This window comes from Talpa occidentalis, unplaced genomic scaffold, assembly GCF_014898055.3.
Source record: "Talpa occidentalis isolate TD23 unplaced genomic scaffold, MPIMG_talOcc4v2.1 talOcc4.7, whole genome shotgun sequence".
In the NCBI taxonomy this organism is placed as follows: Eukaryota; Metazoa; Chordata; class Mammalia; order Eulipotyphla; family Talpidae; genus Talpa; species Talpa occidentalis.
Window position 1 is genome coordinate 101295133 of NW_023605083.1, and position 12819 is coordinate 101307951.

Below are 12819 nucleotides of genomic sequence, written 5' to 3' on the forward strand. Positions count from 1 at the left end.
AGAGGTTCCAGGTTTCCTGCCCCACCCAAAAGGATGGTGGAGCTGAGCAGAGAGAGAAAAAGCTGCAGAGGAGACTGAGGAGGGAAGGAAGCAGCACGGAGAGCCACAAGGAAACCTGGAGGAGGCACATGGAGCCGAGAGACATGTGAAGAAACTGCGCTTGCCTTTTGGTCGTGGACTGGATGCCACAGATGTGGGTGAGAGACCCCTGGGAGGTGACAATAGCGGTTTTTGTCTTGATTTTGATTTTGATTTCCTTTCCTTTCAGACTTGTCTGATTGTTTCTGATTCTTTTCTGTGGGTCCCCATTCTAAGATGCTTTAGACTTGTGGCAGGCTTCGGGACTTTGCTCTGGGCCAATTCTGCTTGGGTGGACTTTGACCCGCGAGGGGATGGATAACTTTGGGTGCTTGATTTAGAAACTATGTTCTTTGCCTTTTCTGTATTGTTTCCTAGTTGTATTAAAGTTCCTTTTTGTTAAAGTCTCATATGTTTGATGTTGATTCAGACTTGGGTCTGTGTTTAGGGGGAGACTACAACATTTCAACTTCCTTGCTGTAATTGGCCTGTTCAGGTTTTCAAGTTCTTCCTAATTCAGTCTCAGGTGGTTGTATATTACTGAGAATTTGTCTATCTCATCTAGGTTATTCAATTTACTAGCATACAAATATACATAGTAATCTCTTATGATTCTGTGATGTCGTAATTTCTCTTTCACTTTTGACTGTATTTATTTGAGTTTCCTCCCTTTTTTCTTGGTGAGTCTAGCTAGAGGTTTATATACTTTGTTTATTTTTTCACTGAAGAAGCATTTGGTCATTAACCTTTTGGATTATCTTTTTTATTTCTATTTTAGTTCTACTAGAATATGTTATTTCTTTTATTCTGCTGGTTTTTGGTTTTGTTTGTTCTTTTTTCCCTGCTTCTCTAAGGTGAGAGATGAGTATATTTAATTATCTCTTTCTTGTTTCTTGATGTGTCCCTGTATTGCTATTTGCTTCCCTCTGAGAACTCCTTTTGCTGTGTCCCATAGGTTTTGTCCTCATTTTCATTTGTCTTGAGGTATTATAAATTTTCACATTGATTTCCTTGTCAACCAAAAGTTTCTTAGTAGTGTGTTGTTCAGTCTCTACCAATTAGTTTTTTTCTCCTTTATTTTTTTTTCGGTTGATTTCTAGTTTGATACCATTGTGATCAGAAATGATACTTGATATAAAGTTGTTGATACTTGTATTGTGTCCAGCATGTGATCAATCTTTGAGAATATCCCTTGTGCACTTGACAAGATGTTCATTCAGCCTTTGGGGGGTGTGTGCCCTGTAAATAGCTATTAAGTCCATGTAGTCTAATTATTTCCTTAAAGTTATTTTGTTAAAGTTATTTTGTTTGTTTTATGTTTGTCTCTGGTTGGTTGATCTGTTCTTTGGTGAGGGTGGTTGCTTGGAAGCAACATTGGTTGCTTCCAATGTCTGTTTGTACTCAAAAAATAAGTTGCAGTTTTTCCAACAGATGTGTAGTGATATCTCATTTTGGTCTTATGTTGTATTTTCCTCAGAGCTAATGTTGTTTTTGTTGTGTGTACATACACACACACACAAACATGTCATCCACTTTTACACTTTGGTTATCATAGAGCAACAATAAACCATGCCTGTTAATGGACTTCAACATACTCAAATTATGTTTTTTCTTTTTTACTATTGACCTTCAAGGTTGTTTTAACTATATTAGCCAAAATATTTTTGCAGAGATATTTCTCCCAAAAACTTGGGAGCAAAAAGGGAGAATATTTCCTCTACTAGAGCACATCTCTACTAAAATGTGTGTGGGATTCAGAAAAACAGGGCATCTTTGCAACTCTTGTACTTTTGCACAAGTCTCACTATATTATGTGACACTATTGGTGTTTGTTTCTTGTGTCCAATATGAAAATATGATAGTCACTTTAGACTTTTTTCCTCCAAACTTAGAAAAACAAGTCTGGAAACTAAAATGAAGAGTTTAGAGTCTGAGTTTCTTCATGCAATGGGTGTGTGCTTCATTGTGTAATCAATAACCCTGCTTTATATTTCTTTCTTCCTTATTGGACTTTTTATTCCATAAAAGGTTGAATCAATTTTTTCAGAGTCCACTTACTTCCTGCTTTCACTTTCCCCTCTGGTTCTTTCACTTTCACATCTGTTCTCATGAGGCACTTTGTGTTTAAGAATTGTGTTCACGGTGTTTTAGAAAGAGTCTGAATAAAAGTGAACCAGACCCCAAGACTGTGACCTATGACAGTTTGTGGGAAGACAGAGGTGTGATTCTCCAACACAGACCTGGAGCTGAGATGAAGCCCTTGTGCGTGGTCATCAGAACCCTCCTGCTCCCAGTCCTGCTTCCATGGCCAAGCTCAGGTGAGTGGGAAGGAGAAACAATGACTTTCCTAAATTAGAAGTCATTTAATTCCACAAAGAACTCCTAGGGCTTTAACTTTTTTAACATTTCATGGACCTGAAGACCTTAGAATTGATCTCATTTGTGTTTGTACTTCTCTATCTGCATTTCTGAATATTTATTTTATTTTGAATTGGTGAGGGTAATGCAATTATGTAAAGCTGATATGTAAATAAATTGTGAACAAACTAAAAGTGCTATCTTAAGTTATTTTCTTTCTTACTCTTACTTTACAAGACACTTTCAAAAGCTGAGCCTATAAAAGAAATGCATGTGCTGCCCAGCACTGTTAGAACTTGGAATCAGAAACTCTAGGATCCCAGGGTCATGTAGCACCCACCAAGATGTATGATCCTGGGCAAGACATTTGAATGCTTTTGGCTTTAACCAAAACTCTTTCGTTTGCCATGTGTGTTTGAACTCTTCAAGTTAAATATCAGTTCCTATATGGGAATTTTATATTTATATAGGGTTGACTAAAAATTTATCTAATTGAGAATCATGCAGTTGATCACAACAGATTGGTTTAAATAAGAATGAAATATTGCATTTTAATGAAAAAGTAAACAGTGAATTATCATAAAGTGTTTTTGTTTGTTTAAGCATTTATTTATTTATTTATGCACAGAAGAACTGGGGTACAGGCCAGAGGTGCAGGGGGTGAGAGGATTCACCAGAGACAGAGTGGAGAACAGAACAGGCAAACTGACTGGAATACACTGCTGAGGGGAGCAGCAGGTGAGACAGGAGAAGTCTGCTGAGCCACGTGGTCATCTCCCCAGCCAGGATTAAACTCGTGCTGCAGTGGCTGCGAATAGCTTCACAGGTTGTGTCTTAACCCCATGTGCCACCAGGGAGGCCCATCTAGGAAGTTCTTATTAAGTTCATCCTGGGTTGATAGGAGGGAGAGAGTATCAGCATGAAAGAAAAAAAAATAAGGCAGAGTTCTAACCTGTTGGGACACTTACAGTGAAAAGAAAGTTTGATTAGTTGACAAAAATGTTTATTGAAATATGTTAGTTTTCTAATTGCATGGTTTAACAATCAGTTATTTAATGGGTTTCAATTAATGGTTTTGAGAGGTACTCAGAACTTATATGCTTCTTTTTAAAAATACATGGTTTAGGGATTAGGAATTTAGTGCACATACCTGTGAAGATTTTTCAGAGATCTATTGATTTAACTTGATGGTAGTTGATAAATGTGTTTGCCTACATTAATTGCTGATATTATGCCCACCAGTTCTTTTTCTGAGGCAACACTAAAAATGTTAGTGTGCTATGAAATTGGTTTAGACTAGTATTAATCATAATAACTGAAAAATATAGGAATGTGTTAGAAATTACTTTGGTTGTATTTCATTAGCACATTGATAGAAAATTAAGGGGATTAATGTCACTTCTCTTCATTACCTTACACTAACATCTTATAATAAAATAGTTTTAGACTAAGGAAAAGAGGGGAGTTGTTTATTGAGGCAACTGGTGAGGAAAATATCATGTGGTCAGTGCATGTTAGGATATAAAACTCCCACATTAGAATATGCAGTGACTTTAAATAATATCTGTATATTTTTAACAGATGTAGTTTACAAATATTTTATTACAACACTTCTGTGTAAATGGAGAATTGAAGTGACTACATATGAAGTTTTGTGGTGGGAAAAAAAATACCTACCAGATTCCATTTGAGTCACCAGTCCCAAGGTCAGGTTGCACTTTACATTTTTGCTAAATAAAACCATAAAACACACACACACACACACACACACACACACACACAAATAATCATACTATATTTTCCTCAGTTGTTACCAAGCAAGGGCTCACTGCTAAGTATGCATAAAGTCGATACTATGGGACCTGCTTCTGAAAGAAGAAAAAGCTTTATTTATTTGGCAAGGATGCAAAAGGAAAGCCTCAAATCTTCCTCTTCAGTCTGAAGAAAACAGAGGTTATTTAAAGATTATAATTGGAGTTAGGAACAAGGAAGTAAGGAGAGGGTCAAATTATAGTTGTTTAGACCTAATTCAGCCCACAATCTGAGATCTTGGTCCATTCACTGGATTTTCCTCCTTGTTACATCCTTCACTTTATTGGGGCAGATCTTAGTTTCACTATCTGAGAGGTCATCTAAGGACAGTGTGTCATCCATCTGTATGTGCTTAATTTGAGGTTTAGCATTGCTGCATCTGTGCAAAACAAAGTGTTTTTTACTATTAGTTTTTACTTTATTTTATCTCAGTTAAAATTTTTACTGAGGAAACATTTACTTATAACACTGTATATGATTTAGGGGAATAGGTTTATACATCCTCCAATGTATATCACCACACCACATTCTAGAATACAGGCCTCTCTTTTTTTTGGCTATTTAAATTTATTTATTTACTTTTATTATTAAATTTGGCAGTTGTTTACATGTCCCATGTCTATATGTGTCAGTGTTCGAGGCTCTTCCTCCACATGTGCTTATATTTTAGTCATCCTCCACCACACCTCCCCTAACAATACCTTATACTCTTTCTTCCCCTATCCACTCCTCCTTCTCCCCAGTTCCCTCTGCCACTGCAGCATGAGTTCAATCCCCAACCAGGGAGCTACCCACATGGTGTGGCAGACCTCTCCAGTCTTGCCTGCTGCTCCCCTCAGCAGTGTATTTCAGTCAGTCTGCCTGTTCTGTTCCCCACTCTGTCTCTGGTGAATCCTCTCACTCTGAACACGTGTGGACTGTAACCCAGTTCTTGTATGCATAAATAAATAAATCTTTAAAAAGTAAAATGGTGATGAAGGCAGTTACTTTTGAGGGGAGAGAAATTTGTTTTGAATAGGGGAGAGGCACAAGTGTACTCACTGTACTGTGATTTGTATGAATCTTAAACATGTTTTTAAATATCCATTACAAAGCGTCATAGGAATAGGCATGCAGAGTGATGACAAATGACTTGAGCCTGAGGTTCCCGGGAAACACCAGCTGGAGCCTAAATCCCTGAACCCACAAAGAAAGCCTTCAGATCATCTGTGTCTCCTCATGAAAGAGGCTGTTATTTGTAGCCTGAGAGCTGGCAGTGAGCCAAAAGCCCTGAAGCCAAGAGGCAAGAGAGACCCTAAGGCCCACATGTCTGGTTTTTATACCAAACCTGGCTGTTTAACTCTACCCTCAGGTCCCAGCAACCTTCCCTTTGGTGGTGATGGGATTTGTCTTTCCCAATGTCTTGATAGCTTTGGTCTGGAGTGGGGGTGGAGTCCACAAGCCTGTATGGAATTAGCACAGGACATCCTTTCCCCCTAACAGTGCCAGCACAGAGACAGGGAAGGGGAAGGGGTCTTCACAGAGATTGATGGGTGTCAGCTCATTCATCTTAAGGGAAGGGGAAGGGGTCAGCAGAGACAGGTGATCGCCAGCTTGTTTTCATTAGGGGGAGGGGGAAGGGTCTGCACATAAACTGGTGGGCACCAGCTTGTTTTTCTTCTCAAGGGGAGGGGGACGCTGCAACAAATGGGAAAGACAAGCTATTAATCCTGTTAATGCTAGATGAGGGGGAACTGCAAGAAATGGGGAAAAGACAAACTTGTTAACTGTATCAGCAACTCTATAGGTTCTACTTGTTTATTTTGTGTCCCCCAGCATTGTTCAGCTGAGCAAAGTGCAAAGACTAAGTTTTAACTTTATTAAATGGTACCTCCACATCTATTGGATACTACCCCTTTGCCAGCTATATATGCTGCAATTTTCATGGCCCAAACAACTCCCCTCCCCTCCCCTCCCCTCTTCTCTCCTCACCTCAAAGTATCTTCTGAATCACAGAAGTTCTGCTCTGCTTCTTTGTGGTCAGTTCCCTCCTCACAGTGAGGCAATAATAGAAATGATTCCCCTCCTACAGCTTTCCCTTTTCCAGAATGTCATATAAATGTAGGGCAGAAAATGTTCTCCATGAATGTAGAAAACAGTCTAATAGTTTTATTGTTAAATAAGCATTAACCAGACTATGATACACATCATAGATAATTCTCCTAATAATTTGATCACATAACAAATAATCCACTGATTCATACAAATCACAGCACAATGAGTACACTTGTGCCTCTCCCCAATTCAAAACAAATTTCTGTCCCCTCAAAAGTAACTGCCTTCATCACCATTTTACTTTCCTTTAAATGTGGCTTTGCAGAATATCTTTTCCATCTGCAACCAGAGGAAATAAAACTATGATGGAAAATTAAATTAAAAATTTGTTTTTAAAATTTTTCCCCCTGATCCACTAGGATGAATACAATCCATTATATTCAAGTCTTTAATCAAAAGATAACTTCTTTTAAAGTAAAAGTATCTGAGAATAACTTTTGCAACACATTCTTAACCCTAAATTAATCCAGTAATTGGGATGACCAACTATTTTAATTAATTGCCATTATTTTTTCTTAAATATTAAAATCAGAAAAAATTGGATTTTTTTTTTGAGATTTGTAGCTATTATCTCATTATTCACATTGCTTAAATTCAGAAAGAACCTACAATGCTTTCAAACATCTGTACTGAGCATATGCTCTTACATATTTCTAAAATGGGAACATATTATATATAATGTTCTACCTTTTTCTTAACACAAAACATCATTTTTAATAATTTTACATTATATTTCATTATTGGTTATATTATATTGGTTAATGTATGGTTTAAAACAAGGAAACCTTTGGTTGTTGATATTACAATTCTCAATTTATGCCTTAGTATTTGGAGGCAAATTATCACTCACTGACTCAACTCATTAATCACTGAATAAATTATTAATCATTTATTGACTCAATTTCCTAATCTAAAAATAAGGATACTACTTTATAACACAGGGCATTTGTGAGACTTAAATAAGTGATTTATATAAATTTAAAGTCCAATCCTAGGCAAATTAGAAAACAAAATGTTGATAAGATCATATTACTGTTTGGCCTCCCTGGTGGCGCAGCGGTTGAGCGCTGGGTTGCGAAACTGCTCACAGCCTCTGTAGCGCCATTTTGATCCCCGGCTGCTCCCCGGACACCAGAGGAGGGTCCCACATGGCGCGCAGACCTCTCCTGCCACCTGCTGCTCCCCTCAGCAGTGTACTTCGGTCCTTCTGCCTGCTCTGCTCCCTGCTCTGGCTCTGGTGAATTCTCTCACCCTCCCATACTTCTGAATGTACCCAGTGCATGTATAAATAAATAAAAATAAATCTTAAAAAAAAAAGATCATATTACTGTTGTACACTGTTGACATCATACTGTTGACATCATATCCTGTTATTACTTTTGTATCATCAATGCATTTGGATATCTTTGTTTTAGTTCTACACACTATGTGGCCTCCCTTTGCTAGTTGAACTAGTCTATTTTCTCTCTCAGAGGTTCACTACCATGCCTGCCACAATTTCAGTGATGATTCCATTGTTTTCTTAATTTCTTCCAGGACAATTCCATGTGATAGGACCAAGTGCACCCATCAATGCCTTAGTGGGGGAAGAGGCTGTATTGTCTTGCCACCTTGACCCAATGATGGATGCTCAGAACATGGAGGTGAGATGGTATCGAAACCATCCTTCAGGTCTGGTGCATCGTTATGGTGCTTCCTGGGAGCATATGGAGCAGCAGATGCCAGAGTACCAAGGACGGACAGAGTTTCTGAAGGAGAATATCACCAAAGGGCAGGCAGCCCTGAGGATCCATCCCATTCGCCCTTTTGATGAGGGGGTGTATAGCTGTTTGTTTGAAAAGTCCACATACAACAGTGAAGCACAATTTGAAATGTTTGTCACAGGTGAGCCTCTGAAATGAAAACTCTTATACAATATTATTATGTTTTGGTCTAGTCAGCAAACTAGATAGAAGTGGCCGAGTCTACAAATACTGCAATGAAATACTAAGAATATTATAGGTGAAGTTCATCTGATCCATCTATTCTGACTTCTTCAGATTGCAATAGAAATATACTAACATCTCTTTTCTTTGTAAAAATAATTGATTAAAGAGAATAGAAAATAGAAATGGTAGTATGTTCTATTTCAGAAAAGTATTAGAGATGCATCTCATTCTGTCTTTCAAAACCCAAAAGCAGCTAGACAGAGGCAAGAAGAAACTGTTGTGCTCACTATCAGTGTGGGATGTATCTATAGGTGATATATTATTTCCTAGTCAAATGTGGGTCTTGCTTATTCTGAGTTTGCTATGACATCCTTATTTACTCAGATACCTGAACAAGTTTCTCTTTGGGATCCCACATTTGCTTAGACATGGTCCTCAGAAAAATACCTGTCTTGCCAGGGAGAAAGAGTAAGGAATGTTTCTTAAACTTACACTGAGCTTGAGCAAACATCACAGAATCTGACCTAATAGAAAGTGAAGAGTTTCATTATGCCTTCCTCACAGTGGGCCTTATGAGAAACCTCCCAAACTATAAGCAGGAGTCCAATATATTGACCCCTCCAAAGAGAAAAATTCTTCCTCCTGGACTCCCTAACATGTGTGCAAATACCAATGAGCCCTATTCACTGACAATAAAGGATGTGCTATATTTAACCCTTAGCTCACATTTACATAATAATACATGGGTACACATATAATCTTCATAAATTAAAGATGGGTACTGCAAAGAGGCTTGTTTTCAATTTTTAAACATTTTTTTGTGCCAAAGTTTTTGGTAACCAGACTCCTTGATCCATGTATTTCTTAACAGAATTTTTGCATAGTCTTAGGGAGCATAGTTGCCTCTCTGTAAGAATCCCTTTCTTCAACAATTACTGGAATTGTTCACTGCAAATGTTTGTTGCACACAAATGAGTGTCACTTCCCCTGCAAGCATTGACTGATCCAGACACAGGCAAACCTGGAGTATTGTTCCTTTGTGTTGATCCTTTCACTAAGCTTCTACTTATAGGTGGGGTCTTCCACCCTAGTATCATAATTAGGAGTTAGACACCCACTGGTAGAGGTCCTTAAAACATTTCCATTGCTTCTCAAGTATTCATACATCATTTCATCACATCAGTGTAATAAGTTTTGTCCTTGATTCTTTTGTTATTTGTCCAAAGTAATTCTATCACTAAAGAGAAAAGAGCTTTCTACTGCTCTCCCACTTTATCCCAATTCTGCAGAAGCATATACTTCCCATCTTGAAGCTATTGGTACTAATCCCAGGGATAAAGCTTGTGTTGAGTTTGTTCTGAGATTCAACAAATGTAACAGGCACACTTTCTAGAATTGACTCTGCAATCTCCCATACTGCAGCAGATGAGGTTTATTTTTCTTATTTTTATTTTTGGGGTTAAATTTTTGCTCCTTAGGTAAAGTTTCTGATACCTCACTTGCATAACTTCTCCAAATCAGAGTTGTAAGTGTAGTTCTGCTTTCCACCCAAGCACACATACACACACACAAAAATAAAATAATAGGGATGGAGACAAGGGAGATAAAAAAATTTTTAAGAAAATTTAAAATTAAGCTAAAATATAACCAAAGGCAAGAGTACTAATTTGCACTGTGCACGTATACTACAAATAGTACCCAAGAATTCCGCATGCCTTTTAATTGTCAGAGTTCCCATCATACCAAAAAAAGTTTGCTTCACTTTCTCATTTGTCCTTTGGCAGTGAAGATATCCTAGATTTTATATTTCAACTAAGTATAATATTTGCTGGCACAAACTTTACTATGTACCTATGGAATGAATTCCAAATTTATGATATAAATGCACTTCTAAATTATTTAGACAGTTATCACCCTCTAGCCTAGTATATATCAATATTGAATAACAATACGATACAGGACAGCAAAGGGCACTAAAACTGGCCAAGGACACTGCCCAAATAGTTTACCAATCACTGTCTGAGTTCTTTACCCGCATGCACAATTGCACTACTCAGGCTCAGAGAACAACAGTGTGGTTTGTTTAACAAACCAGGGAAAAACAGAGAGTTACTGAGGCCAAAAATGGCTGTTTACCTCACCCAAAGCAGTGACCAGTTTTTTTCAGGTCCTAAACAAAAGCAACTTCTCTGTCTTCCCATCTATGAGAAGGCTGAGCTCCTCTCCTGAACAAAAGGCCACGTGCCCAAGATGGCATCTTCCTGCCACTGTAGACACATGGTAGCCAGACTATAGGCCCAGTTCCAACTCACGAAGACAACAGAAGATTCAACAGGAGATGCTCCCAGAGCTGCCAAGATGCCCCAGCATCTCACCAGTCAAGCGACACTCAAAACAGCAGCTGCAGCGGCTGAATGACCTGACAAATGGCCTAGCTCCTGCTCCCGGTCTTCACCCTTTCTGCCAGCTGTACGACAGCAAAACCAGGAACCGTTTCACTTGCTTGGCTACTTGCAAAGCCTCTGAACTTTTCCTCTCTGAGGTTGGCTGCTCGAGGCCTCTCCACATTCAGAGGCTCACAACAGCCTTCTGGAAGATAGGCGTGGAGGGAGCCATAATCGCTGACCCCAAAAACGCTGAATCCCAAACACTAAATGCTCAAACGCTGAATCCCTAAGAGTGAATAATCTGCCACTAATTCTCTAGTCCCTTATATTTATTATCAGTTGCTCCTCCTCCAAATGCGATACTTTTTAGCATTTTTCCTGGGGCTGTCTATCCTCACCTGCAACCCCCTCCAGGGTATACCACCTATAAAGGTCTTTGGCTTCACTCACCAGTTACAAATACTCACTTGTTTTCTACCATGAAGACTTCTGTGCTCCCTAAATTCAGGGGCTTACACGTTGAGTGTTTTCCAGGTAGGCTGCCCTTTTAGTCATGTTTGTTGATTATAGTGGTGACCTTTCACTTTTTTATCTTTTATCCTCAGTCATTTTATACTCATTTTATATTTTTTAAAGATTTATTTTTTTATGCACATAAGAGCTGGGGTATAGGCCAGAGGTTTGGGGGGTTGGTGAGAGGATTCACCAAAGACAGAGTGGGGAGCAAAACAGGCAGGTGGACCGAAAACACTGCTGAAGGGAGCAGCGGGAGAGACAGGAGAGGTCTGCTGTGCCATGTGGGTAGCTCCCTGGCCAGGGATTGAACTCATGCTGCAGTAGCTGCTGATAGCTTGTCTTTAACCCCTGCATCACTAGGGAGGCCCCTATTCTCAGCCATTTTAAATAAGAAAAATGAAGTCCTATCATTTTACCTCTTCTGTGTGAATGTTTCCCGTGACTGTGGGTTGTTCTTTCCGAGGTGGATGCACTTGTACCCAACACCCGCACCTAGTGTAATGTGTGGAGCTTTGTGGCATTAGGACTTCTTTTTTTTTTTTTAAGATTTATTTATTTATTCATACAAACACTGGGCACAGTCAGAAACCAGAAGCGTGGGAGGGTGAGAGAATTCACCAGAGCCAGAGCGGGGAGCAGAGCAGGCAGAAGGACCGAAGTACACTGCTGAGGGGAGCAGCGGGCGGCAGGAGAGGTCTGCGCGCCATTGGGACCCTCCTCTGGTGGCCGGGGAGCAGCCGGGGATTGAACCAGCGTTGCAGAGGCTACGGGCAGCTTCACAACCCAGCGCTCAACCGCTGCGCCACCGGGGAGGCCCAGGACTTCTTCTTATTTTTGGTAGTATACTGTCAAATGCTAGGTCCTCAATCAGAGTCTTCCAGGGTATGTCAGATTTTGGGGTGGGTTTTTTTTTTTTGTATGTGTGGTTTCTCACACATAGTCTTGTTGGAGAGTCAGTCCCTGAAGGTAAACCCAGAAAAAAAGAGTTCATTCATACTTTGAGTTCAAGTAGTACCAACTCATTCTCAGTTCTATTTTAAATATCAGGGGGTTGTGATAGTGAAATTTTTCCAGAATTCTGAACTTCATTGAAAAATTTAATTTGAATTCTGCTTAAAGTCATCACACAAAATTTACCTATACCATGTGTGGTGCAAATGTCCCAGGCTAGACAGGTTCTTTGTCAATTCCAGCAAACAGAACAACAATTTTGTGGCCTTTAGAGGTATCTGACATTGTTATGGCAGAATTCCTTCACTGAATCAGGTATCACTCAGAGAGGAGGAAGGAAGTTCTTTATTTACACTGTGGCTTTACACCTTGGGGACTAAAGAAGATCTCTCTCCAAAGTCTCAGCACCACGCAACTAGTTTACAGAATATTGACTAAAGCAAGGAGTATAGTCATCTGGAAATGCATGAATCAGGGTGTGTGTGGCCTTGAGGGTGCTTATCAACTTTTCCTTGAAACTTTCAGTCTACGGGCTCTGTCCAACTTCAGCTAATCAATAGGTCAGCCTGACTTTTCCACTTCAACATAACTGTAATGCTGAAACAAGGACCAGTATACACAGGCAGGCAGGCAAGCAGGCAGGGATAGACTGCAAGACTGAAAGGCAGAATGGCTTCTGGAGCCTCCTAGCTCCC

The 12819-nt window shown here is 39.4% G+C and overlaps 1 protein-coding gene across 1 annotated transcript in view; it reads left to right on the forward strand.

Moving 5' to 3' along the window:
* The first annotated feature begins 2171 nt into the window (after nt 1–2171).
* Nucleotides 2172–12819, forward strand: part of LOC119231336 (butyrophilin-like protein 2) — a 32243-nt gene continuing 21595 nt past the window's right edge. Inside the window, exons 1-2 of the mRNA XM_037493120.2 lie at nt 2172–2396; nt 7879–8226. Of these exons, the coding sequence (XP_037349017.1) occupies nt 2330–2396; nt 7879–8226 (415 nt within the window). The 5' untranslated portion in view covers nt 2172–2329. The remainder of the gene's footprint in view (nt 2397–7878; nt 8227–12819) is intronic.